Source organism: Lepidochelys olivacea (genome assembly GCF_965140295.1).
Source record: "Lepidochelys olivacea isolate rLepOli2 genome assembly, chromosome: 13".
Taxonomy (NCBI): domain Eukaryota; kingdom Metazoa; phylum Chordata; order Testudines; family Cheloniidae; genus Lepidochelys; species Lepidochelys olivacea.
In genome coordinates, this window is record NC_140423.1 from 6416635 (window position 1) to 6444454 (window position 27820).

The window sequence follows — 27820 nt, forward strand, 5'->3', positions numbered from 1 at the left end:
CTAAAGTGGCCTTTCAGCTTCTCCTCCCCAGCCTGTTACTATTTATTCATTGTACTGCCACGGTGCACAGAAGCCCTGTGCTGGACCAGGACCCCACTGCCCAAGGCACCGAAAGTCTGAAGTGCTCCTCAAAATGTGGGCCACAGCACACGCTGTAGTTGTCTATTACAACCACTAGAGGTCAGACAAGAATCACTGTCAAGACACAAGCTTATGACCCAACATGCATCCATGTGAAAGAGGTTGGCCGAGAACAAAGTGCAAAAATGCAAATCCTGCAGCTGCCTGGAGGGGCACTTAAACAAGATAGAGTTGGATGGGACCTAATGCCCTCCTTATCCTTCCAAGGACTGCAGTATGACATGGCACTCAAAGGGCTACGTTTATTAACCTTCTAGCTCCTCTGCTTAAAAATGCATTTGTTCAGCTTTGTATAAAACAGAGCCATTAGCAGATTATTTAGGCTCATAGAATAGTCACTAAGCACATCCTTTCCAGGTGTAGGAGACATTCCCAGGAGAGGAGATGTGCAGGGTTTTATGCTGATTCTGTAGCTGGAAGCATGGAGACAAGAAGCTCTCTTACCTATCCTTATCTTATCCCGGGCAATATTGAAAGGTGAAACCAAGGTGCTCAGGAACTCCCTGACAAGCTTGAAGTTGCTGCGTCCAATACTCCAAGACCCATCCACCAGCAGGACAATATCAGTTGTGGCAGATGTGTCACACTGAAACTGAGGACCTAGGGGACAAAGTGATTGAGATCAGTCGGAGGATGCAGGAGCTGTGACGAGAGATCCCCAGCACCACGAATCAAAACACATCCCTTTGGCTTTAAGGGCAAGAATCAAGTTTGTGAAACGCCAAAGCTGAAACTTTCATAACTTCATTAGAATCAGGAGCCAATAGACCCCATTTGGTGGTTAGATGGACTAATAATCTGTGATCCCCATAAACTGCAGTGACTAGTTTAGAGCATTAGTCCGTGATAGTACTATCTAACACTGCTGCAAACTCAGTTTATGTCTGGACAATCAAGCTTATGCTTTCTGTATAAGACTGCAGACAATGTACAGCAATCTGCCATTATAAAGTAGATGATTGATCAGCAAGGCAGAATAGAATCCCACTCTCTCCCTCTTACCTGGGTTTTGCCATTAAATAATCAACCAAGCAGGTCCAACTCTAAGACACAATCATTTGTGCCTCAGTAATGATTTGATGTCAAAGAGCTTAACAAGTATTATTTCCATTTCACAGGTTGGCAAAATGAGGCACAAAGAGATAAAACGATGTGCCAAGGCCAGAATCACAACCAATTTTCTTGCTTCCTTGGAGAGAGAGATCCACAACAAGGCATCACCTTTGCCTGGCCACTTGGCTGAGTACAAGCTTGCTTACAGCATCAGCACACAGGTGTAGAGGAGTGAAGGGGTATGTTCTTGAGGTAAAGAAGCTAAACCTTTAAGGAAATGTGTCTCGCCTAAGCACCGCTCTATGTAAACTGTCAGCTCAATTACATTCAGCTCTAATCCAGCTCTTTCCTTTATATCACCTAATTTATGGAATCTCAGGTGATTATTTAGTTCCATTCCAGCAGGAGATCCCCTACGGGCTATAATTATTCAGAAGCTTTCTCTATATTAAATCTAATCTCTTCCTAAACTGTTGGCACCATATATCTGTACACCACCCTCCCTAGCCCATGCCTGCAGGTAGCGGGGGATAAGATAAGGCACGTCACTGATAAGCTGCACCTTTCCTCTGATTTTTTCAGGTGGAGGTTTTACTTTTTGGGGGTGAACACCAGAGGGTATCAGGCAAGAGAGAACAGGCTGCAGAGCAGCAGAATGCATTCCTGCCGCATCTCACAGAATTACCATGTGGCAGCCAGGGATTCCACTGGTCTCTGCGGACCAGACTCAGGCACGCAGGGCAATCTGATTGCCATGGGCGATCCCCTGGGTTGATTCCTCCCCATGTGCTCCCAGACCTGGCCACTCAATTGTCATTCCCCATTCATGAGACTGAGGGAGCAACATCCAGTGTCACTTAGGTTGCGTCTCCATTAGGACGAAAGGTGTGTTCTTAAGCCGAGCTAACCAACACATGGTGAAACCCTTGTGAAGACCAGGCTTTGTACTTTTCACATGAGTTAGCAGGTGAAATCAAAGACTAAAAGGAGCCTTTAACTCGACCTGATAACTCCTGTGAAAACAAGCAGCCTGCATTCACTAGGATTTTACCTCAAGTTAAGAATACACCTTTTGTCCTAATGAAGACAAGGCCCCAGGAGACGGGACAAAAGGACGGGAGGAAACTAGAGTTTGCTGCTGGACACACTGTGCACTGTTGGTGCCACTTCTTGTAAAACTAGCCATTCCCCACCCTCCTGTTTGAAAATCCTTTGCATATGATCCAGATATCTGTGAATATATTAGTTATTCCCAAGTCTCTGCTACCAGGCTGCAATCATAGGAACTGTTATCTATCTCGAAGGTACTTATATGGGCCCTATCCTATTGGTATCCAAGTGCCTCACAACCTTTAGTGCATTAATCCTCACAACAGCACTGTCCCACCTCACAGGGGTATTATCCCCATTTTATAGAGAAACTGAACTTGTCCAAGACCCTACAGGAAGCCTGTGGAAGAGCAGAGACTTCAAGCCAGGTCCTCCAAGTCCCTGTCTAGTGTCCTAAGCACTGGAGCATCCTTCCTCTCCATCATAAGAAGGAAAGACAGATCTGCTGAATAATCTGGATGAAAATCTTTCAGTCTATGGGCTTTTCACTTTGACTGTTAACAATTCATTATTTGCTAAGTCAGCTAAGTCACACGGTGTTGTTCTTACTTCTTGAGTGGATGCCTGAAACTTCTACACGAGAGAATAATGAATGGAGAAGAGCAGTTAATGAGTCAATGCACTTCCCAGTAGGAATTTTTGCCCTAAGGTCTGTGACACTTTGCAGAGCTGCGAGCATTTCCATCAATACTTGGCAGTTCTCCAAATCGTGACCCCACACATAATAGCAAACTGAACAAACACCCTTATTCTTGACAAGATTCATGAATGTGTGTGAGCTAGTGGGTTTGTATTCAACCAGCTAGAGTGCAGATTGTGGGAAGGAAGGAACGAAGGAGGCTTCTTCTTGGAGATGCCATAAAAATACCTAAGTCTACTGGGAATACCCTTCTCCCTTTGCTTGGATTGTTCAGAGGCAATTGCCACTCTTTGGGTAGGATGGTCAATATTTTTAAGCTGAATAACTTTCCTGGGTGCATTCTGGAGAGGTAGAAGTTGTGTTAGAAACAAGACTCACCTCTCTTTATAGTTCCCTTTGTGTGTTTTTCTTGGCCTAGATCTCCTCGCTCAGATTTTGTGGGACTGCGCAGAGTTGTTTTCAGCGTTGTTGGTGTTTCTGTCACACTGAACTTGGCGTTTGGTTTCCTTCCGAGGGTTTCACTTGAGTCCTTGGATACTGCTGCCTTCTGTCTTCTCTTTTCAGGTCTGTCTTTTGCTGTACTCCACAGCATCACAAAAAGAAACAGCCCATTCCCCTCAGCACATCACACACACATCCCATTCAGAGGAACAAGCCGAATGTGCTGGAACACACTGGCTAAGTGTGTGTATCTCACCACTGAGTTCTACTGGATGGAATGGCAGACTGGCACAAGAGTGTTTGACTGTGTCAGACCCCCAGTGGCTGGATCACAGAGGCTATAAGCCCTAACCCTGCTGTTGCTAATGGAGCTTCTCTTCTCGGTGAAGAGGTAGGGACCTAGGTTTTTGGAAACAAAAGTCTTAAATTCGGTCACCGCAGTAGATCATGGACTCCTATATGGCCATGCCAAGTGTTATGAACTAGGGCTGTGATGTCTACATATAACCAGCCATGGATTTTTTTTAAAGGGGCTGGTGCTCAGTTATCAGATTTGAATGCATCCCTTGGATTTGAATTCCTGCAAGCCCCAGTGTGCACGGACAGGCTTTGTCTAACTGGAGGGGAAGCATATGCAGTATGCCGACTACTGTGTACCTGAAGTAAGATTTACTGCAGGGCTGAATTTGGCCCATTGTCAGGGTGGTTTTTAAATGATCAAAGGCTCAGGAAAAACAGGGCTCTGCATTCTCAGAGGGAGAACCCAGAGGTGATGTGAGGAGAGGTCTCATCCTTACACTTCCACAGGACCCTTAGGAGTCCTCCTGGATTCTCAGATGAGGAGTCCTGTTCCTGACCCAGAACTGATAGGCATCCTCTAGGAATGTTGCTGGGAAATATTCCCTTCTGAGGGCCAGATTATCATTTACTATTTGGATTGTGGTAGCATCTAGGACCTCCAGCCACAGACCAGGGCTCCATTGTGCTAGGAGCTGTACAAACACAGAACTGTAAGATGGTCCCTGCCCCATTCCCCTTCCTTCCCCCATCTGCCACCTTGCCTCCTCCTGGCTTTCTCTGGTTGTTGGCCTGTGCACTGACCCTGCAAATACCTGTCTGTGTTGAGGCTTCACTCGGAGCCGGTGACGTTGTCTTAGCCACTGGAATGTGCTCGGTTGCTGTATTTCTCAAAGGGGTGATGCTCTTTCCTGGGGAGGTCGCTGTGTTCCTTCGGGTATTTCTAGCCTGCGAGATGTTTTTCAGCTCCTGAACTGCACGAGCAGCCGCAGCAGCAAAGGAGAAAGTGGAGAAGTAAAGGGAGTCGGCGTAAACCTGGTGCCACTGAGATCGGCCCCACGAACTGCAGCTCTCAGGCTCTCCCTGTGCTCTCTACCACCACGATCACCACAGAAAGACAGTTCGCAATGCCACGTCTATGTCCAACCCCACTCATGGCATGTCGACACTGCCAGCACAGGGTGTGACTGCCGCTGGAGGAGACACACCTGAGCTAGCTCTGGTCAGGGACAGGGAAGCTGCAGGACCACATGCTTCAATATGGGCTAGTCCCGCATGTAATTACCCAGTGCTCCGGGAGGGCTTGTTCAACCCCCACTGAAATATGAGAGGCTGCAATTTCCTTGCTCCATGAAAGCTAGCTCGGGTGCATCTGCAAGGTGCAGTCACATCCTGTGACTGCAGCACAGACCTACCCTGAGAGGATTAACTCAGAGGAAACCCACCTGTCCAGGCACCGTAAGCCTCGCCAACAGGGACAGCACATACCGCGCATCATACTTACTCACAAATTTCCTTTTAGCAAACAGGGCTTCTTGGGAGCCATTGAGCACGTAGATTTGCAGGGTGTATTCCTTTGTGGGGCTTAGCCCTCCCACTGTTGCCTTAGGCGTTTTGGTTTTCAGCATGACTTCCTGTTCCAGGTCACCTGGAATGGGGTTTGCAAGGGGAAAGGCACAAAACAGACACCTTTGAAAACAGGCTTGATGCAGAATGTGGGAGCCTTCTGAGCCGTGACCGGGGTCTCAACTGCAGGACACAGACCAGCTCAGCTCTCGCAAATTCCTTCAGTCTAATGGAATGTAGGCCAGGCAGCACCCATCTCCCAATCCAAGGTACTTACACAGCCCCCTTTACTGGAGTGTATGAGCACCTCTCACTTTTAGTGTATACATACATCCTTGCAATGCCCCCGGCAGGTTGAGCAGTGCTCTTATCTCTATTTTATAGCTCCGGGAACGAGGCCCAGAGAGGTTAGGCCCAAATGTGCAAAACTGACTTCTAATTTTGAGTGTCCAGTTTTGTACACTTTTTGGGTTTTTTTTGGGGGGGAGGGGGCTCTTCAGAGGTGTTGAGCACCACAGCAGGTCAGGAATTTTTCAGTTAGCTGATTTCCCATCCAAAAAATATATATTAGTTTGTTGAAACCAAAACTGCTTGTGGGAAAGGGTCGGTTTTGATCCATTTCTCTACCCCAAAAAGTTGAAACATTTCAAAACTTGTTAGAACTTCCTGGTTTGATATTTTCTCAACAAAAAATTCTGGTGTCCTTGTTGGAAGTGAGTTTTTGTTTTGAAATTGGATTTAATAAAAAAATAGCGCAAATTGAAACAAAATCTTTCAGAATTGTCTAAGCAAAACGTATCAATTGATCCATACTGATTTATTTTATTTTAGTTCATGAACATTTGAGATTTCAATTGTTCTTCCTGATTCATGATGGGAGAATATTTTGGGAAAAGAAAAAAAAGAAAAAAAATTTCCTGGTACAAGAAAACCATTTCCTGCCCATCTCTGCTGAGCACCCACCCCTGTCCTTGGTTTCCTTGGGAGCCGTTGGTGTCTGGCACCTCTGGAAATCAGAACCATTAAGTCTAAAATTTGGTCACTCAAAACTAAGTGCCATGTTTGAAAGTTTATACCTAAGTGACATGCCCACGGTAGCACAAGAAGTCTGTGGCAAAGCAGGGAACTGAACCTAGATCTTCCGAACCAATTGGTGGCACCCTAACCAGTGGATCATCCCTCCTCTCTCTCTGTCACTTTCACCCCCAGCTATCTGAGCAAACCCCATTTCTCTCTGGCTGATTCAGTTGCTCTATCCAGACAGAGGCCATTTCTGGAAGTGACGCCTTCTGTCTGCAGGACTAGCCTAGGTTTCACAGAGCCTGTGACCAGATCTCACAAAACCCCCAACACATGCTTAGCTGCTACACAAGCACAGATGCCATTGGAACTTGGTAGGGATGGAGGAAAATGTTTTGCTTAATTTCAAACCATCAAACATAATGGAAAAGAGTCAGTGGGAAAATCTTCCTGGCTTGCTGCTGTGCTAGCTTGTGACACGGCTGTCCAGGGATGGATGAATGGATGGAGAGACAGAGAAGTTGAGTAAAAAGGGGAGGGCACTGGGCACTGACAAATCAAACAGTCCACGGCATCTCTATTACCATCATATGCCTGGCAGCCAGCTCTTGCTACTGAAGCTGTCAGCTGATTGGCGGCGGCACGTAGAAACGCTGGTTGCCCAGAGCAGCTTCACGGGTGACCGAAGGCTGAGGTGGCCACAACCCATCAGTCTAAGACAAGAGTTGCTGTGGGGAGCTGAGCTGTGACATTGCTGAGGGCTTTTATCTGAGGCGGCATTTCCCTGGGGTTAGGTCGCCGGCCCAGTCCTTCCTCCCCTTGCTGCAGGAACTTGCCACTCAAAACAATATAACTTGCCGTGCTGTAGAACTCAGTCCCGCCGCTGTAATATCCCTCAGTTGGAACCGCTGGAGGAACATTGCCTCCGCCAGCTAGCGACGTACGATATCTCAGCTGGGCCTTTGCATCTGGGCAGCTGCCACCTTCCTGTGGACATGCCCCTACTGAACCAACATGGCACGAAGCAGCAGAACAGAGGGGACAGCATCTACGGATTAACTGTCCAAAGCCGCAGCCAAATGCATGTAAGGGGGAGAGAGGAGCTGAGGGGTGGGAGGGGAGTGGTCACATGTTTCCTGTGAGCAGAAAGTCTGCTTGGCGCCACTGATTAGCTTGACAGGGTTGCCTGTGCCCATCATTCTCCCATTGTGGCCCTGGAGTAAGGTCTCATTTACCATCCATGATCACAGCAGCATCTGACCCCTGCCCGATAGGGAATGAAAGGTCTGAAGCTCCTGGAAAGATCTCATATGGCAATTCAAATAAACGTAGGGGAAGAAAGGAAGGAGTATCCTGGCTGCGACACAAACCCATGCTCGTTTGAACTATAATGAGGCATCTCTGGTGAGGCTGATTGAGTGGAGGTGGTAGACACAAAACCAAGAGGAAGGGGACATTGAGAGAAAGAGAAAGAGACGACTGCTCCCTGGACTGCTAGTCTGTGACTGACTGAGTTGACAGGTCCACACGTCTGAAACTACTATGACTGACGGGTTTCTGACCCTTAAGCTTTTGAACTGATGTCTTCTTTAAGGTCCAGAAATTACTCTCTAAATCTGAGCGCTAGGGAAAGCCTTAGGCATATAGCAATGAACGTCTGTGAGAAGGGAATTTCCTAGATCACTGGAATTCTGACAATCCCCAGTGCACACTGCCGCCCTGGTTGTAACTGGGGATGGGGAAGCGATAAACATTCAATTCCAGCTGAGCAAACAGGCGCTTCCAGAGTTAGAAGCAGGGTTGGTGAAAGCCCATCCAACAACAGGTGAGCATGCATGCATTCCTCACTGATAGCTACCCTCCTCTGCCTCGCTGCAAGGTCCTTCAGTGACAGCACCACACCACTGTGATCAGCAGAAGTGCTTGAATAAAATCCCTTGGAGTAAGAGAGCAGTAGATGAATGGATGTTGCCCAAGAAGGGTCCTCAGCTCTGGAATCTGCTCCCCAGCTTGGTCTCCTGGAGCCTGGGAATTCTACAAAATCCCCCTCGTCCCCCGCAAAACCCCTACCAAAAGGGGCAGCAGAATTAGATGGATTTTTTCTGTTGGAGGAGGGAGTTAGAAGTCTGAATTTGAGCTGTGTGCGCCCTTGTGTGAGATTTTACCATTATTTTAGTGGATTGAATGCCTGTAAAACCTTCAGGGCTGCAGAGAGAGGTGTCCTGCACATCAGAATAATACAAAAATGTAAGGCACCATACATGGCATTGTCAGCAGACAAGGTAGTGTCAAAGTGGGCCCCTCCCCTTTCCAGGGATGACAAAATCAGTATGTGACATATGTTTGTGCTGTAATTTCAAGGGGTTCTGGGGATCTTCTGGCACAGGACACTAAATCTTGCCAGTCACTCAGGGACTGTATTTATATGCAGAAGCTGATTCAATACCTCAAGAACCGGAATTAGCATGCAGGACACTGGTAAAGAGCTGCTCCCCCATTGCTTTGACATGACTACCTAGAAACACAAAGCATTCCAGGAAATTAGAGTGCGTGGACAAGCCAAGAGACTGTGTGCAAACGATGCTCTAAACCCCTGACGAAATGCACAGGCTGTAAATATGGACAGAAAGTAGGTCAGACGTTCCCCCACCTGGAAGCACAAGATAAAACACAGATACCCCATAGAGCTTTCAAGACCCTGGTGAAAAAGCAGTACCCTTAAAGTACTAGATTCCCAGTGGTGCCTAAGGGAGTTAGGAGCTTAACTTTCCTGAGTTTTGAGTGGAAATTGGGTGCCGGGTTCCTTTCGGTTGCTTTGAAAATCCCAACCAGAGACGCTGCTGCTTCAGCAGCCCCGGGAGGAGGTTGTGAAGGGGACAAGGAGGTTCTAGGGTCACTAGAGACTGAAGATTATTCAGACCACCACAGAAAGCAGCAGCAGCCTCCCCCCACTCAGCCGCACAGGAGGCAGTGCTCACAATGAGCTTATTGACCGTCAAACCCACATCCCCACCCCCCCGCCCCTAGACGTGCGCCCGCTGGAAGCTGGGCTCAGCCGGCTCCTGAAACCCGTATCCTTTGCAGAGTCAAATCCAGATCCCAGCAGGACATACCTGCCATGGGCTTCACTTGAACCTTGTACCCGCTGATGGTCCCTTCTGTTTCTCTCCATTTCATCTGTAGCCGGTCTTCCGAGAGGACGGTTAGTTTCAACCGGTTTGGCCCTGGGGGAAAAGCAGAAACATCACTTGTCTTAGGTCCAGAGGCCCCTAGCTGTGGCAAGCAGTACACAGTCCAAGCATTCTGGCCACCTGTCCGCTTTTCAGATGGATCCGTCAGTCCCCATAATTCTGGAGAAGCAGGTTCCACGTAGCTAGTTTTCCTTCCTCTCATCTAATGGAGAACCCGTCTGTTGCCACGGCTCAGACCAGCCATGACGTTAAGGAGTTTACCATAACGAGCAATTTACTGAGTAAGACTCCCTCCATTAATTGTTACCGATAAGATGAGCAGTGCACGTGACAAGGAGGGCAAGGATAGTTGTGTGGCCATCTCAGCACCTGCTAGATCATACAGGCAACGAAGTAGATCCAGGGCTTTTGTAACATCTACACTGTGAGCAAGGAGCATAACCAGGGTGGCGGGCAGGGCTAACGGCCCCGAGCACGCACCTAGCGTCTCGGATGGGATTCTACTCAAGGCAGCTAGCTGGATCAGAGCTAGCGTGGGTGTGTCTCCTTGAGCTGCGAATTACACCCCTGGCTCAAGGTGCAGGCTTCCCCATAGTGTACCACCAAACATCTCGGAATTAGGACTGCATCAAACAGGATGACATCAACAAGGCGAAAGGTATCAAATGACACACCCGTAAGACGTGAGCTGCCAAGGAGTACAACAGTCCCAGAGAGTCTGCGTTCCACAATTCTGCAGAGAGAGTTTCCCAGACAGTTCCGAGGCCAGATGTTAAAAAATACACAACCTGATCAAGGGCAAGTAACAACCCCTGACAGGACTATAATTCTGAAGGCAGCAGGCTCCCGCTTGTACCAGCCCCAACACCTCCTGCTGCTGCAGGGAGGCAGCGAACAATCAGCAACTGCAGAAGAAAATTAACTGCAAGCAAGGAGAAAGAAGCAAGACTTATAATGTGTTGGGCACATGCCCACAGTCTTGTGACTGGGACATGGGCAGTCATGCCTAGTGGTTGGAACAGGAGTCAGGCCTACTGGTTATAACGGGAGTCGGTAGCCAGGAGTGGAGCCCGGAGCCAGACCCACTGGTCACAGCCAAATCAGAGGCCAAGAATCAGAGCCGAGAGTCAGAACCAGGTTACCCGGAGTGTGGCCAGGCAGGGATGGGGCTGGGTTCCAGACAGGAACAAGGAGGTGCCGGAGCCGCGTCAGCCACAGACAAATGCTTTGAGCAGCCACTCAACTGCTGCATGCTGCTGCTGAGCTTAAGAGCTGGTCTGCTGACTCTTCCCACCAATCAGGTGGCATAGCCAATCAGGCAGCCTATTACAGCGCGGCTGTGCTCGTTAGGTTGCCACAGCCTGGCTCTGATGCAGGCCCTGATTCCTGACACCCGTTCCCTTCAATTCTCCATTTCAGAGAGATTCCCTAGCTTCCAAGTAGATCCCTAAACTCATGTTACTCTTTTAAATGATGACAGGTTTCAGAGTAGCAGCCGTGTTAGTCTGTATTCGCAAAAAGAAAAGGAGTACTTGTGGCACCTTAGAGACTAACCAATTTATTTGAGTATAAGCTTTCGTGAGCTACAGCTCACTTCATCGGTTGATCACGAAAGCTTATGCTCAAATAAATTGGTTAGTCTCTAAGGTGCCACAAGTCCTCCTTTTCTTTTTTTAAATGATGATGACTCTTAGCTGAAATATAGCTACAAAATACCTCTACTTGATTGGATGTACAGTGTAAACCAGGCAGATTTATGGTCCCTCCACCTGAATATAACATGCAAATTAAAAGCAACCTTTTCAGTAGGTTTCCCTAATTGCACCCATGAAATTCAACATGGGAGCGTGTCCTCCGACTGCATTTTCAAAAATGTGCAGAAAAATGTGGAAAGAATTGCTCATTTCATTTGTAATCACCATGATTGCAAGGCAAACTGGTAACTAAGAATGCAAATGGCCAATGACTACCAGAGTTGCACATGCAACTGTCGTAACTTCATGGAAAAATTAGGAGTGCAGTTGCAGATGCACAATTTAAAAAGCAGCATTTGCACATGTAAAACTGGTAAGTGAATGCACAAATACTGCATTGTGCATAGAAGTAGCGGTTGCCGTGACCATTCACTTTTTTGCAAATACAGATACACATCTGCATTTGCAAAATGTGCAAAGACAGAGAGACCCCCCCTAAAAAATGTAGGCCCTAAAAGATAAAATGTCAACAATGAACAACATTCTTGAGGAGGCAAACACAGCCTGGACAAACCATCAAAGTCGAGGAGTTTGACTATTCCTTAGAAACCATTTAGAAACCCTTTTCCCCTCCCCTACTTTGTGATTTAATGATAGTAAACTTATGAACACCCAGAGGTTCAATGTTCAGAACTGACCAACTGTGCTTGTAGGGAAAAGCCTCCCATTGAATGGCACTATCCTGAGTGCCCACTTGGATCGAACAGGTCTTCCACTCAAATGCCTTCTGCCAGCTTTTACTGGGTAGTCACAACCCAAGACACAAAGCAGCAGCTAGCAATGGTTTAGGCAATGAGGGCCTACTTGTTTCAGCCCAACATCTGCACCTTAACCTTTGGATTCAGACACTTCCTGAAAACATCTCAGCTAGCAGACAACTATTTTAGGAAAACAAGGCTCAGATTCACATACGACCCAGGCAAAAACAAAACGGAGGAAATGAAAAGTCTTTTTTCCTTCCCCCGCACCCTGTCTTTTAAAGAGCAGGGGCAGAGAGTTTTGGAAGGACTAGACCCAGAGTCAAGTCTAAGCAGAAATGGGGAAAGAGAATGGAACAATGATGGATTCATAGCGTGATGAAACAGGGAGCTGTCTTCTGATGGACACGTGCCATCCCGCTTTTCAGCCCTAATGCTAGGATCCCAAAAGTTAAAAAGGCCAGAATGACCGCAGATGAATATGAGAAGGACAAGACTCTCTAAAGAGCTGTTATATTCTGGATGCAAATGAGTTCCAGCTCCCTGAAAGCCCCACTGTCTGTCCGCTCTGGGTTCTACACGCACTCTTTGATATCGTAACCTTGCTGTCCAATCGACATGGAGTTACAGCCAGGGTCTAAACGGAAGCTTTGGAGGATTGTCAGATACACAGCATGGATATATGTCCTTTCAAATCCAGACAGACTGCCACCTTCCAAGAAACCCAAGAACTAACCACTTACCCAGAAGGTTCTGAACACAGCAGAACCAGCATGGACCTGCTGCTGAAAGGGGCAAGGTGCAAAGAGGCTACACAGGAGACCTTCACGCTCCCTGCATGTCACAGAGCACAGTTCACAGCAGTCTCCCACAGCCTTGTGGAGAGGGGACTGGAGGACAGGTTCAAGGGTGGGATGCAACTACTTAGATCCACTGGTCTAATCCCACTGCCACCTAAATCCCTAGAAGGTGACTTCATAACAGACCCCTGTGGGTATCAGAGCTGACTCTAGGCACAAGCAGACTAAGCAATTGCTTCGGGCCCCGAGCAGCTCAAGGGGGCACCCTATTAATGGGTATGTGTTTTGTGCGGGGCCCCCCAAAATATTCCTGCTTAGACCCCGCAATGGACTAGCACTGGCGGGTGTGTCTACACTGCGACTGGACGTGAGCCTGGGTAACCAGACTCATGCTAAGAGGGCTTGACCTAGCTTGCTAAAGACAGCAGAGGAGACATCACGATGTGAGCTGCAGCTCGGGATCTCAAGCCCACCCAGCCCCCTGGCTTGAGAGCCCAAGCCGCAACATCCACGCCAATAGCGTAGTTACGAGTAAATGCCCTTCACTTCTCACTTGGGGAATACAGCGTTTACTCGGCCCTGCTCTCCCGTGATAAGCAAATGCTGGTGGTGTGTGATCACTCTGCGGGCGAAAATGAGAGCCACAAATGCATTTTCACAGCACTTCTGGTTTTCGCCCCCGACGTCATTCTAGCTTAAACCCAATTCAAACTAAGGGCACCTCTTCACGCCTGAGTACCCACCCTGCTGTTGCCCTGTGTGGACACACAGAGTTAATTTACCCACTTATTTTTTTATCATGACACCACTGGTCCAAGGCAGCTATTTTTAGCATGCTAGCTTGAGCCCTATAACGTAGATCTATCTACCTGGGCTGGGAGGCTTACACCCCGCTGCAGTGTAGAGCTAGCTTGTGTCATTTTCCTACATGCAACTTGTTTACTCTGGCAGTTGTGCAGGGCCCAGAACTTGGACTGTAGCTAACATCAATGTAACCCACCAGCTGTTATGGACGTTATGGGGGCAGAGGTGATCTGGCCAATGCTAGGTTAGGAGTGATCTGTCTAAGGCTGCCCTGCTATTGATCTGACACAAAGAAAGAAGGAAAACCAGAACTGAGCTGGGGCAGTGAATATCCCTGTAGGATTCCATAGGCTTAGCAGGTCTTTCTAATAGTTGGGTTTATGTCTCACAGTCACTGATAAGAGCTACTAGGATATCACACTCATTGCCTTGGACATCAGCCTCCCTAAACTTTTATGGCTAATGTTCAGAAGCATAAATATTAACAGGGTCTGTCAGAGATGACAGGGACATTTGACCAAAATAAAGATGAAGGCAATGAAGCTAACTCATGACCTCTCTTCTGACTATTTAGATAGGTCTCTCTAGCATGCTTCCATTTGATCTGCTGTATAGCCATTATCCCAGTCCTCAACTTAAATCTTCTGTTATGTTTGATAACATTGCCTGTTTTCTCTGAGGCATATTTACTGTTAGTTTGCCCTGGACTCTTGTTTGGTAGAAAATTGGTTTCATCTTTGTCTCTCTGTGTTTTCTTCTTCAAAACTTTTCGCTTTATTTTTCCTTGTAAAGAAGAGGATTTGTGTAACCACCAGGCCTGCAAACCCAACCTCAGCTGTTAGAAGTCAACGTAAGCTTTTCCCTGCTCATTCCTCAATCCCAAGTAATAATTATGCCACAGGAAATTCATGAGCAATTCTACAGACCAGAATAGACTCCAGCTCTCCCTCCAGTTGCTGGATTGGCTCTCCAGTGCTACCAGCAGAAGAGATTATTTTCATCAGCAAAGGAAGTGGATCCATAACGTTTTAAAACCACTTTTCTGGCCATAACTGTACTTTAAAAGTCCCCCTAACCACATGTATCACCCTCCTCCAGTTACCCACCTGATCATCTGCCCAGCACATAGCAATGTCATCCAAGAGAATTAAGGAAACACTACTGCCAGCCAACCAGGTGGCATGGCAATCCACATTAGGAACACATGTGCTCTGTGTGTAATTATCCCAGTTGTGTTCAGACTAGTTCCGCTAACCGTTCTTGTGGTACTGCGACAGCTCAGGCCTAAACAACACAATGGCATTGAAAATATGAAGGGTCCTTTATTAATGGCTGCATTTTGGGAACCAGCCTGACTCTAAAGTGGGACACCTGGGTATGTCACTTGAATTGATCTGGCACTCAGGTGCCTTCAGACAATCCAGACCCTTAGCCATTTAGTGCCCGTCTCCGGAAGGCAGGAGATGCTGTGATTACATAGCCAGAGGCGGTGCAAGGTCAAAGAGGCAAAATCATAAGAAGTCTCTGTGTGGGAGCCTTTGTTAAGTGCTTATATAAGGGACGTACTGACTATATTTAGAGACGGAAGTATCCCTCCCTCTCTCCCCAGCACAGAGAGATGTGAGATGCCACAGAGCAAGCCACCTTGGCATTATTTTAATGCTGACCTTTGTTTGCAGGAAACCGGGGAGAGCTCTGATAATCAGACACTCGGTTCTGGATGTCACTGTAAAAAGCAATTTAGCTGGCATTGAAATAACAGGATTCTGCACTGACGAGGAAACCCTGCAAACTGCCAATGTAATTTGGACATGGTCAGCGTTTTGGCTGCTGATGGTTTATACCAGTTTTAGTCCCGTTCTTAATACAAAACCAAAGTCCTTCAGGGGGTTAGGACCGGGTTACCTTCTCCAGTGTGGACAGAGGAAGAACATTCCCTTTCAGCCCTCCCCAGTGCTGTGTCTGCCTTTCAGATTTGGGGCGTCTCATATCAAATGACGTCTTTCTGGGGCTACATTTTGGGATTCTGGGTCAGTACTTCCAGGTATCCAAAACAGAAATGGCTTGTATTGGATTTGACCCCCATTCCAAATTCCATCCTTTGGGTCTCTCTGTATAAAGGATCAAAATTGAACCCCAGATTGAAATCCTCCCCAACACACACACAACTTTTGAACACTGCACCAGATCAAAGGGTATCAGGTTACAAACAAACCGAGACATGTGATGAAGTTGAGTACAGGGCCTTGGACCAACTAGATTTGTTAGCTTAGCTCAGGTGACAGCCACTCCCTAAATTACTGTATCCAATGCCAATTTTAAAAGTGATCAGAGAGCCCCTGCTTACCTTGACCATGCACGTGTCCTGTGACATGGCTCGCCAAGGTTATGCAGGCAAACAAGAAGGAACGGTGACACAGCATGACGTCCTGGTCCTATATGGAGAGGAAAAGGCACTTTATGTCTAACCACATAAACAAAACCACACTTACCACATGGACTAATTTGGCTCCCTTGTTGATAAATAGGCAGAAGAATGAATGCTCCCCTCTCACGCCTAGCAGTGGTCACCCTAAGACTGGACTGAGGGGCTCACTGACAGGCAATGTAATGATGCCGTCTACGACGAGCCATTCAGCCTCCAGGACCATCACTAGTTTCAACACAGCTAACAGAGCAGACTTTGGCCACATGTTTCTTTACATCTGCTTGATTTAAACAACATTTTTTTTAATCCTTTCTCAGCACTGTGAAGCCAATAGAGGTAACGCAGTTCTAGGCTGCTGCAGTGTAAGTCTCATCAGCAAAATTGACAGTTCTGAATTCAGAATTGCCTGGGTTTTTGAAAATAAAATTAAAAAAAAATTCCCAATCATCACAGCAAAAGTCAAGACACAGCTACATCAGAATAACCCAGCGCCTCTCTCAGGTCTCTGGAATACAATATAAGGGGAGGTAAAGAACTGAAACAAGTCCTCACTTTATGCCCACCGGAGAAGCATTATTCAGTGAACACTCTTCAAAGCACGGATTGTATGACATTGCAATTGTTGTGATGATGGAGCAGGAGGGACGCAGCTTTATAATCACACACCTGATTGCGCTTGTAGGGCCGGCAGTCCAGAGATGAGGGCCAAGTTAATTCTTGGCATAACTTCACTGACGTTACACCAGGGACGCATTTGGATAGTTTTTTGTTTTGGCTTGTCTCCTGAGCAGGGTTGAAAAGAAGAGGAATATTCGGATTCAAAACTGAAGGTGTTGCCTGCTTTCAATGCGTGTTGAAACCCTAAGCTCAAAGCAAAACTCCGGGAACGGGATTGAGACTCTTGTACAACTAAAACATTGACAGTGACAAAATTCAGATCCACATCCAGGTCTGCGTGGACCCAGGGCTTCAATCCTACACCATTCGTGATGCAGACAGATGGACAGACCTGCAGTGCAAGCCCCTGCACCCATGCTGTGGCATATGATCCGAAACCCAGTCAGTGGGAGTCTTTCCCTCATGTTGGCAGATCCTTGGTCTGAGTGCTTTATGGTTTGTAGGTCAGAGATGCCTGCTCCACAAACTCAAGCTTTGGGAACGGCTTTGGGGGCTGCCTGACTCTGCCACTGCTGAATGAGCAATTTTCGTGCTTTGGGGGCGTAGGGAACCAGCAATTCAAAGAGCCAGAAGTTGCTATAAAAACAGCCTACAATTTCACAAATGCTGAATCCCCCTGCTGCTCCTGCCTCAGAACATCCTGGGGAATCTGCACACCTGCTAACACGGATACACACAGACTATTCGCTCCCACTCGCCAGGCCTGTGTTGGGCAACTTCACTCAGCCCGTTTCGCCTGCATCAAAACACCACCACAGTATGGAAGAGGCTGGCTGCAGAGTGATAGGAGCAATCCCACTAGCATATAGTGCTTGGTACCCAATTCCTCTACACTGCAATCAGCCCTCTCTCAGCAATGCCTTCTGCTTCACAAGATGAATGACGAAGGTAGAGCAAAGCACGTCCTCACAGGGGAGGCTATCGGTTTCAATCATGTCACTGCAGGACTCGCTCGGTGAGTGGTTTCCTCCATCTGCCTTCCTGCATTGCCAGGCAATCTCACCCCGGCTCCTTCAGCTTTCTGAACAATCAATGCCTGACAGCAAGCATCTCTTTATGTATTGCTTTCTGCCCCGGTGCCAGCAAGGACTTTCTTTTGATTCCTCTCTTCTTCCCCCACTCAGAAGGTGTTTTGTGGGTTTTCAAAGCAATTTGTTTCCACTCTCTCTCGCCAAAGCTCTCATTAGGTAGAAAGGCAACAGCATGATGCATGGCTGCACAGGGAAGGTGACAGGAGATCATGAGCTTGTCAGGTTCTCTGGGCAACACAAGGAAGGATGAAGTGCAATCAAAGGACGATTATAACTACAGTGCTTTAGGCTATATATTTGCACTGTCTAAGACCCTGATCCTTTGCTTTCCTTGTTCAATGGGAGTTAAGGGCACTCAGCACCTTGCAGGATAGGGCCTTCAAAATGTTACAGGCCTCTGGGGGGTAAAATCCAGATCTCATCCCCAGTTAACTATTTTTAAACATTTTAAACCCACAGTTTTATTCCTGAGAAATATTAAAGTAAAACTGATTATCATTTATGTAGGTCCTACAGAAAAACAAACAAACTTGTTGATTCTTGGGCTGCCCCAATAACACTGCTACTGGATAGGCTGGAATAGCCACTGCAGCTCCTCTAGGCCAGGTGCACAGGAGTGGAAGCCACTAGATCTGCATAAACCCAGATCCATGGTCCCACAGAGGCTGCACTAAGCCTTTGGTGCTGGCTTCTGAGCCAGCTCCCAGCTGCCGTGCAGCCATACCCTGTAGGGCTTGTGCAGGGACCCTTACAGTACCCCGCACAGCCCCTCTTCAGCACTGAACTAGCCAGTAGAACCTGTTAAACTTTGCACTGAAACTTGTTTCGTAAAAGAAAATTAAAACCACCAACACACAAAGGCTTTTGACAAAATTTCCAATTCCTCAATATTTTGCAGGGCTTCAGGCAAAGAGCAATGAAAACCTGAAAAAATCCACAAGATATTTAAGTGAAAATGATTTTTTTTCCAGTTTCCCTCTCAACTTTTCATGAAAAACAAAACACTTTTTTACCACCAGCTGTAACAGCAAGGGAGATCCAAACACTGGCCCTCCACACCACCAGTCAATTTTTCTTTTAAGGCATTACATGCATCTGGCTAAAATACATGGGATTAGGGGTGTTGTTTGTTTTATTTTATTTTAAAGAGATGGGAAGATGCCAACATTGGGCCTGCCAATCTTGAGAGCGAGTCCTTAATTCACTTTGATAATGGTCTCACGTGTTGGGCAAACAGTTGTCAATCTGAACCCTAAACTGGACCATCTGAAGTGAAAGGTCTGAGCCAAACCAGCAGATCCAAACTTGATGTGTAATATGAATCCAGACCTGAATTTTCTGACTGGTCCCCTCCTTATAATGCCAATACCCTAAAGCCAGACAGCCCTGGAATTTGGGACAGGGGTTCAAAATATGGATCTGGGTTTCCTAGTTCAGGCCCTTCTCTAACAAAAGAGGAATTCATCTTCATGCAGAAAAGAGGGATTTTTCTCTTATGGAAACATTTGGTTGGTTATTTACCCAGTCCATTTCCACTGCTCTCATCAGGAAGTGACAAGTCCTTCTTCTGTTGCCACAGTCATGAGACATAATGGCCTTGGCTCATTGCTCCTTCACATACCATTAAGAGCTTTGCAAGAACCTGAGGTATCCCTGGACAAACTGTTCCACCAAGGGGGAAATTCTATTTGGTGTTCTAAAGAGTGGATCTGAATCTACAGTACTGTAAGTGAGAGCACTGTTTATGAACCAAGAGTCTGATTCTCCTTTCTTACACCGGACAAAGAACCCCTTCCAAAGCTCACTAAGGTCAGTGGAAGCATTCCCATCAACTTCAACAGGCTGTGAATCAGGTCCAACTCCATTGAAGTCAATGGATTTACACCAGGGCAAAACGAAGTCAAGTGATGGAACACCAGCCCCCATGTCTCATGGTTTCTATGTTTAAAGTTTATTCTATTGGCCTTGTTTCACGTAGTCCAACATATAATCAGCATCTGCCATTCTACAGCCACACTGTTCAGTCTTATTACTTTTGGCGTAGACAGGTTGTATACCCTTGTTCTACCATTCACTCTACAGCGAAATTTCGATTTAGTACAAGATGATGGATAGTTACGAAGTGGTCTCTGGCAAATTTCTATTTCCCACCAATTGCGTCAGCTCCTCATTAGTTAAAAGGGAAAAATGGTAGGTCAGCCAGAATTTCCTACACTTTTAATCCAGGAACCGTAAAATGCTGCAATGGAAAGACATGCAAGTCGCAACATATGGTAGTTAACTTTCACCGCTGCAGTGCCCTGTATTCATTGCAAGGCACTCAGCTTTTGTGAAACAATTGCAATTTGCCATTGAAAATCTGAAAGCTTCAGCATCTTGCTTCTCATTTCTATTTTAGATAGACATTTTCCTGGAAAATATCCCCATTTTGAAATTGTGTTGAGGTAAAGATCAACCTTCATATCAAAAAATGCAAAGCCCACCTTTTTATGAATGCCTGATGCAAAGCCAACAATTCAGGATTTGCAAAAAAGGCCCTGAATTAAAATTAGGAATATTAATTTTTTCATTGCTCCTTATTTATTATGCCAGCAATCTTTCCCATAGCTCTGCTAGGAAGATCAGAGGCAAAGAGAATGCCATCTGGAGGAATAATATTGAATTGTACATGGGTTTCTCCACTTCAGCAAAGATTAAGCCGGATCCAAAGTCCATTAAGTAAAGAAAGCGAAGTAATTAATAGCACCTGGCTCTTATATAATGCTTTTCAATATAAAAAATCCCCTGTTTACATTAATGGGTGTTGGATCAAGCCCATTGCAATGTTCTGATTCAGACAGAAGATTGTAGCTTTAAGTTTCAGTAGGGAGAGTAATATATTTATCATGTTTATCAAGTGTTGACTCTGAAAATTACTCAAGGGTAAGAACAACACTTGCATCCTTATGGCTTAGTGCACAGAGCACTAAACTAGGACTCAGGAGACCTGGGTTCTGCTACAGGCCTGCTGGGTTACCTTGGGTAGGTCACGTCACCTCTGTACCTCAGTTTCCCCACCTATAAAGTGAAAACAACAATACTGAGCTTCTGGGTAATGTGCTTTGATATCCACAGCTGGAAAGTGTGGATGAAAGTTAGGCAGTGTTATCCCTCCTCCAACAGCAGATGAGTGAGATTTCAGCCACTAAGGGTTAACTGCTGAACGGCAGACTGCCTCCCATGTTGTTCCATCTGTTTATTTCTGCCATTAATGGTGTAAGCATTCAGCCATGCAGAGGTGAGGTGCAAGATACTGACAGGACCAATATGACATCATCCCTTCGGACAGCACAGAGCTTCTGGCATGTGGATTCTTTCTCCCATTACTCACTCAGGGAAGGAATTCATGGACAGGACATAGAGCACGATACCTATTTCCCAGTCACTAGGATTTCCTCTGTGTGGGAACATGCCACCTTTCAATGTGGGTCTAATAATAATATTATTATTGTTGTTTTAATATAGGAGTAGCGCTCAAAGGCTCCAATCAGGCTCAGAGTGCTTGGTGTTGCACAAATGCATCAGGAAAACCACAAAACCATAGGTTTCAGAGGAGCAGCCGCGTTAGTCTGTATCCGCAAAAAGAAAAGGAGTACTTGTGGCACCTTAGAGATTAACTAATTTATTTGAGCATCAGCTTTCATGAGCTACAGCTCACTTCATCGGATGCAAAACCATAGATGGTCTGATTTAAACAAGATGCAACAAGCTAACATCAGCAATAGGAAGGGATGAAGCTAGCAGCAAGAAGAGCCAGCAAGAGGAGCATGCATTTACATTGTCTGTCTTAGCTGGTTCCTGATCGTTAAAAACATTAAATTCATTTATATTAGCAACCTTCTCCCCTAGCCATTGTCAATTTGCAATTTCGCATCAGTATCAAGTGCATTTTGGGGGTGGGATTTGAAGGTTAGAGCCGGATAACATTTTCCAAGTTTGCGATAGAAGATTTTCAAAATTTTTATTTTCAACCAAAAAAAACTTAGGTTTTCTACAAAATTGTCATGCTTTTCAAGCACCTCTGCTGAAGGTGCCTTGTTATGGCCTAGGTCAGAGAGGATTTTCCATTCACAAGAGGCTTCATGAGAAAAACCACAAAGATACTCATGGGAGAAGATGACAGGTGAAGCCAGCATCATTGGCAGAGTGGAATTTCCCTTCAGAGATTGACACATCTAGAGCTGGTAAGCTCAGTTAGTTCTAAGCTTCCCAAACACCTTCCAGAGTCAGTCACCTGCTCCAGATCCCAGGAAGAGATACCTGCTTAGCATCATGGGGTGACTTGCTATCTCAGGACTGGAACATTTGCAAAATCAGACTTGAAAAAAACACCCATGAGAGTGGGACAGCTGGTTAGGAATTTTTCAAAAAAGTGTGAGTTTTTTGGTGAAAAATGCCTAGTCATTGAAACCAAAACATTTTGTGGGGTGCTTTTCCAGCACCTGCCACACTGTTGATGGTGTAGTCGGGGCTGCATGATGTGCTGTATAAAACAAGCAAAGGGCCAGGATTCCTCTAAACCAATATTTTCTCACGCCCCCCTGCAAGGGACTTAGCATCTTTGTTTTTGCTCCTATTATTTACCTTCACCATGTTCAACAGGTAAATTGCAGAGAATTTAAAGATGCTATTAATAGGATTCTAAAGGGACTTGGAAACTGAAGAAAGATTAGGAGAGAAAAACCTCAAAGGAATACTAAGGTACTAGGTTCCCTTACAGTGTGAAAATTCCCCAAACCATAGATAAGCTTAGTACCAGTTTGGTACAGGCATATAAACACAGAAACAGTTAGGGAAAAACAATCCAGACAACCAGGATTATCATCAGACCTTCAGCTGTGAGCTAACAAACCCTTCTAACTACTTCACTCCTCATAAGAAATTCCCTCAGGTTGTGTGCCACAAAAAAGTCACTCAAGATCGAAACTGGGCTCCTTTTTTAATGTCCACCACTCTCTAATGGAATCATTCACTATCTACAGAGCATCAAGTGATTATAAGAAGGACATTCCTCTCAGTTCTGGGGGAATTTACACTTCATCACAGGATAATGTGAGTTTACAAGTTACTTCACCTGAAAGAGATCAAAGTTCTAAGCTGTCAGGACCTGCTGTCACTATGAAATTGAGAACTGTACAAAACCATCAAACTTTAGCTAGGTCAATGCACTAGCTGGGAATTTCACAAAGCTTGCAGTCTATAAAAGTTCTTTATTCTGTCAAGAGAAAAGAAAGAGTAAAGGCAAAAAAGCACCCTCTACAAAACAATACAGCCCCCTGTAGCCTAGCACAGAGAAATCAAAACAGCTTAGAAACCAACAAGGATCTGTCACAAACCTTTGCTTTTCAATTTTATGTTCCCTGAAGTTGGCTGAGGAGGTGCAAAGAATCCAGCTACATTCTTGATCTCTGACAAAGGAAGCCAGCACTTCGCCCGCCTCTCAGAATGCTTGAAAGATTTCTGGACTGCTGACAGAGAGAGAGAGAGAGAACGTACTGTTGATTTCTCCCCCACCCTCTTTACGCACCAACCACAGAAGAACACTTCAGATTTGGGCTGCTACATATGGCTAATCAAACCTGGTTTGTAAAATATATTATTTTATTTTTCTGCAAACCATGCTTGATTTTGTTAATCATATTGGGAGGGCTCAAATACTAACCATCCAGCAAGGAGGAGATCTATGAATTTCTTGGGAGTGCAGCAAGGAAGGCAAGGTGGAATTCCCCTGCATTTTACTAACTCAGAATTAGAGATAGCTCAAGCTGGACATTTCCACATCTGATTAAGTTACCTGGATGTTTCAGAGGCCCTGATCCTCATGTCCTTGAGCGAAGTTAAGCACACCTGTAAGTTTTGCAAGACTGGGACCTGAATCATGGGAGCAGAGTTTGATGCTGCTGAAGTCTTATTAACTGCTGGATCTAATTTTGGCCCCAAATTGTGGAAGTTTCACAACATTAGCAGCAATTGCAAGATTTACACTGTTCTGGGCCAAAATCCTGTGAAACGAGTAGTGTTAGTGAAATACTGTCAGCTTTTGTATCTGACCCATCGCCAAAGCTATAGAGTCAAGTTTGCAACTGGAGATTATTCTGAAAGAAACCTCTTCTCCCACCAGCAGCACCACTGAGGTTCAGTGAAAGGTCCAGGGTTTAGATCCACTTGCCCAGAATACATCAGATGACAGTGGCATCCTAACTGTGTTATAATTTTAGACTAGATTTTAAAAGAGATCTCCAGTGATTAACAGTGGCATTATCCTATTTGTGTCACAATTAGCGCTGGTGAAAAACTTGGAATTTCCATTGCATGGGAAATTCCAACATTTTGGAATTTTCTTTCATCCTGAATCAGAATGAAAAGGCAAAAAATTTCCATAAAATTAAATTTCTGAAAAGTTTCATTTCAGAAATATTCAAATTACATAGAAGTGCTTTATTTTAAACTTTTAATATTATACAAATTATTATAATATAATACAGTTCATGCAAAAACTGAAACAACCAGCTTCAACCTTATCAAAAGAAAACAAAGTGTGTTTCATAATTCCTTCACTGTAATCCACACACTTCTCTCTTTAACTAAAGCAATTTACTTTTCTTGGACTTCCCACGGATTTTAATAGCTGCCTATAGTTGTTACTGTTTATCCTAAAACTAAAAGTATGCGTGAAATGAAACCCTGTGCCCCACCCTCATCTGAACTTTGGGGGAAAATCTTGATCCAGATCCAAACTTCATTATTGGGTTTGGGGCCTCTGCACTCAGTTCTGGATCCAAAGGAAGGTTGATTTTGTTGGGGATTGGTTTGATTTAGTTGGGGATTGGTCCTGCTTTGAGCAGGGGGTTGGACTAGATGACCTCCTGAGGTCTCTTCCAACCCTGATACTCTATGATTCTATGACTCTGTGGTATGGTATCCCTCTCTACTTGCCTTAAGTTCACTGCATGGGAACCTAACAACATGGACCTTTACTGGCCTTTCCTACACTTAGAGAGAACCCTACAGTTTGGAGTAGACCCTAGAGTTGACACACAACTTATGCATCCAAGTCAAACTGGAGTTTAAACTAGTATATCTATTAAGATGCTCTGGATACCGATCAGCTTTCTTTGCACGCTGTTTATTTCACCTGGCTGGAAATGAGAACTGTCAGCATCTTGATAAATGGATTGAAAGATTGCCCAGTTTCCCTCTAGTACATGCAAGGACCTCTGTGTATCCTCCGCTACAATATCTTGCTGTCCGATATTATAGTGATTTGCTGAGCAGTATCGCAACAAATCCCTATGCTAGCTGCACCAATGATAGGGGAATGAATAGTTGTCTTTCATCAACAGCAGAGGCAATGCAAGGGGCCGCAGTAAATCAATAGAGCAACCATTTCTACAGTCATGTCCATTAATGATGCACACTTGGGGACAGATTTTCACAAGTCTTCAGCATCTATAATCAAGCTCAGATTTTCAGAAGGTCAGCTCCTATTTAGGCCCCAAATTAAGTGGATTACTGGGCTGCTCACCTGACTGATAGGCAAGCTTTTTGGACTCTCCAGTTGCCTGGCTTGCTGACTGGGCATATTTCATGTCAGAGATACAGCAGGAATCTTTCAGTGTTCCCAAAAATAAAACATTGCAGAATTTCAGGACTGGGAAAAAAAATTGGTTTTGGCTTTTTTTGCCCAATCCGGGATGAAAAGATTCCAAGAAATATTCCCCCCCTTCGCCCCTCAGGACAGAAATTCCATTTCCCAGCCAGCTCCAGTAATGAATTAACTCACAAATGTTGGGAGCAAAGGCATATTTAGGGCTGACAGAAGCCTGTTGTAGATTTGAAGGGTCGGTTCTGATAACATTTAACAGCGTAAGCATAAGTAGAAGAGTGTATGTGTAAGAAACCGCAGAGTAATCCTGTTGAGTGTTGTGCACATGTAAGAAATTGTGAAGCAATCATGTTTGAGAGGACAAGAAAAGATAAAGTAACTAAAAAGCTATCAAAGACCAGTTTGAACTCACGCTAAACCTGTACTGACAGAGGAGGAGATTTAATATGGAAATGAGAGACTAATACATATGTATAACAAAAAGTTATAAATAAATTTGTGTAACAAAGAGAGGTTGAAGCTATATTGTCTCATTGACTGTGATGAGATCGTCCTGATAAGCTTCCCACTTGTGAGTAACTGATTACTACTCTGAGTGTTTTGCTTTAATAAATATTCGTTAGACCCAGCTGCTGAGTAAGCGATTCTTAATCCAACAACAGGGTGAAATCTTGTCCTCAACTAAATTAATTGCAAAAATTCCATTGACATCTATAAAGCCAGGTTTCCATCCCTAATGCCTAGAATCAGATTTCTCTGGCACAAATGCCTTGCCACTGATGGACACTGGAACGTGGAAGGGAGGAAAGCATAAGGTTTAAAACATCACTAATTTCTCTTCATTTCAAGCAGTCCTACAGCTTGAGGGACAAATTGTCAGCACGATGTACAGTCAGCTGAAGACTGTATGATTAATAACGTGCTGTATCTAATTCACTCCATAGTGGGCTGCACATGTATAATTTCCACTAGGATTTGCATCACCCTCAAAAGAAAGGGTAACTATTGCTAATAGTGTGGTTGTATCCCTTTCAATGGCTAGCACATGAACAGAGGTTTGAATTTGTTACTTCTTTTGAGCTAGTAGATATGGGGTGAAACAAGGGAGGCTAAGGTTGGACATTAGGAAAAACTTCCTAACTGTCAGGGTTGTTAAGCACTGGAATAAATTGCCTAGGAATGTGGAATCTCCATCATCAGATATTTTTAAGAGCAGGTTAAACACCTATCAGGAATGGTCTCGATATATTTAGTCCTGCCATGACTAAAGTCCCTTCCAGTACTATGATTCTATGATTCCATGTTGTAACACAACCAGATCTGAAAAAGATAAACCAACATGGCTTCTGTGAAGAAGAAATTGTGCCACTCCAATCTTCTCTTTTCTGGTGCTGACAGGCCAACCCATACAACTAAGAATCTGAGTCAAAGCCCACCAAAATAAATGAAAAGATTCCCATTGACTTCAAGAGGCTCTGGACCAGGCCCCATCTAGTTACACACCAAGTGGTTTCAAATGCCCAAAGCAAACTGAAATAGAGACAATTGCATAGATAGGCCATAAGGGATCGTTATTAGGGTTGCCATTTTTGGTTGGATGTATTCCTGGAGGTTTTATTACATGACATAATCTTTAATTAAAGATTAATCTTTAATTCCTGGAGATTCCAGGACAATCCTGGAGGGTTGGCAATCCTAATCATTATGAACACCTAATCTGATCTCCTGCAATTACTCTTAAATCCACTTCAGTTCTAGTAATGTTCTGTAAAACATTCAGAGAAGTGTGATTTTTAAGTTGACAGTTCCCTTAGAACATCCATAGGGCTCTTCCTTCCTCTCCCGAAATACAAATCCAATCCCACATTGGTAATTGTATCAGCCCTACTCCACATGAAGACAAAATTCCAAATTAGACGTTTTCCCATTGCAAAATCGATTTATCAGAACAGAAATTTTCCACAGGAAAGAGGCCCATCAGGCCCCATGGAAACTCAGCCGTGCAGAGAAATCATGATGTATGATGGGAGATGTATTATGGAGAGCAAGGCCCCTAGGGGAGAACGGGGCATTACAGCACCTCTGAAGGATGTAGAGATTAACATTAAAGCATTTTTCTATTTCCAAATTGACATTTTCTGGAGCTTCTCATTCTGAAAAAAACCTGCACATATTGAGATCATATCCGAATTCAGGAGGAAAACAAAATGTAGCAATATTCGTATTACCCATCAGATGGAAATTCCATTTTTCTGTCAGTCCTAATGTGGAGTCTTCCTACATTTTGGCCTTAACAGTCAAGGCAAAAAAAAAAAAAAAAGTTGGACACTACCCATCCTCCATGTTGCACCAATGTCACCATAAAAGATGATCACCGGATGTTGGATTAGATCTCTGCCTCCTATTGGATTTTAAGTCTCTGGAAAACAAGCCTGTGCCCAACTGGCACAACAGTTACAGACCAATATTTCTTTGGTTATTTATTTTTTTTAATTATTTGCATTACAAATCTATAGAATATCA

The 27820-nt window shown here is 45.0% G+C and overlaps 1 protein-coding gene across 1 annotated transcript in view; it reads right to left on the bottom strand.

Moving 5' to 3' along the window:
• Positions 1–23102, bottom strand: part of COL20A1 (collagen type XX alpha 1 chain) — a 95666-nt gene extending 72564 nt beyond the window's left edge. Inside the window, exons 1-7 of the mRNA XM_084645589.1 lie at positions 23028–23102; positions 15863–15950; positions 9382–9492; positions 5187–5330; positions 4498–4656; positions 3323–3520; positions 586–741 (exon numbers count right to left, since the gene is read on the bottom strand). Coding sequence (XP_084501715.1) covers positions 586–741; positions 3323–3520; positions 4498–4656; positions 5187–5330; positions 9382–9492; positions 15863–15938 — 844 coding nt within the window. The 5' untranslated portion in view covers positions 15939–15950; positions 23028–23102. The remainder of the gene's footprint in view (positions 1–585; positions 742–3322; positions 3521–4497; positions 4657–5186; positions 5331–9381; positions 9493–15862; positions 15951–23027) is intronic.
• Between the last annotated feature and the right edge of the window lie 4718 nt (positions 23103–27820).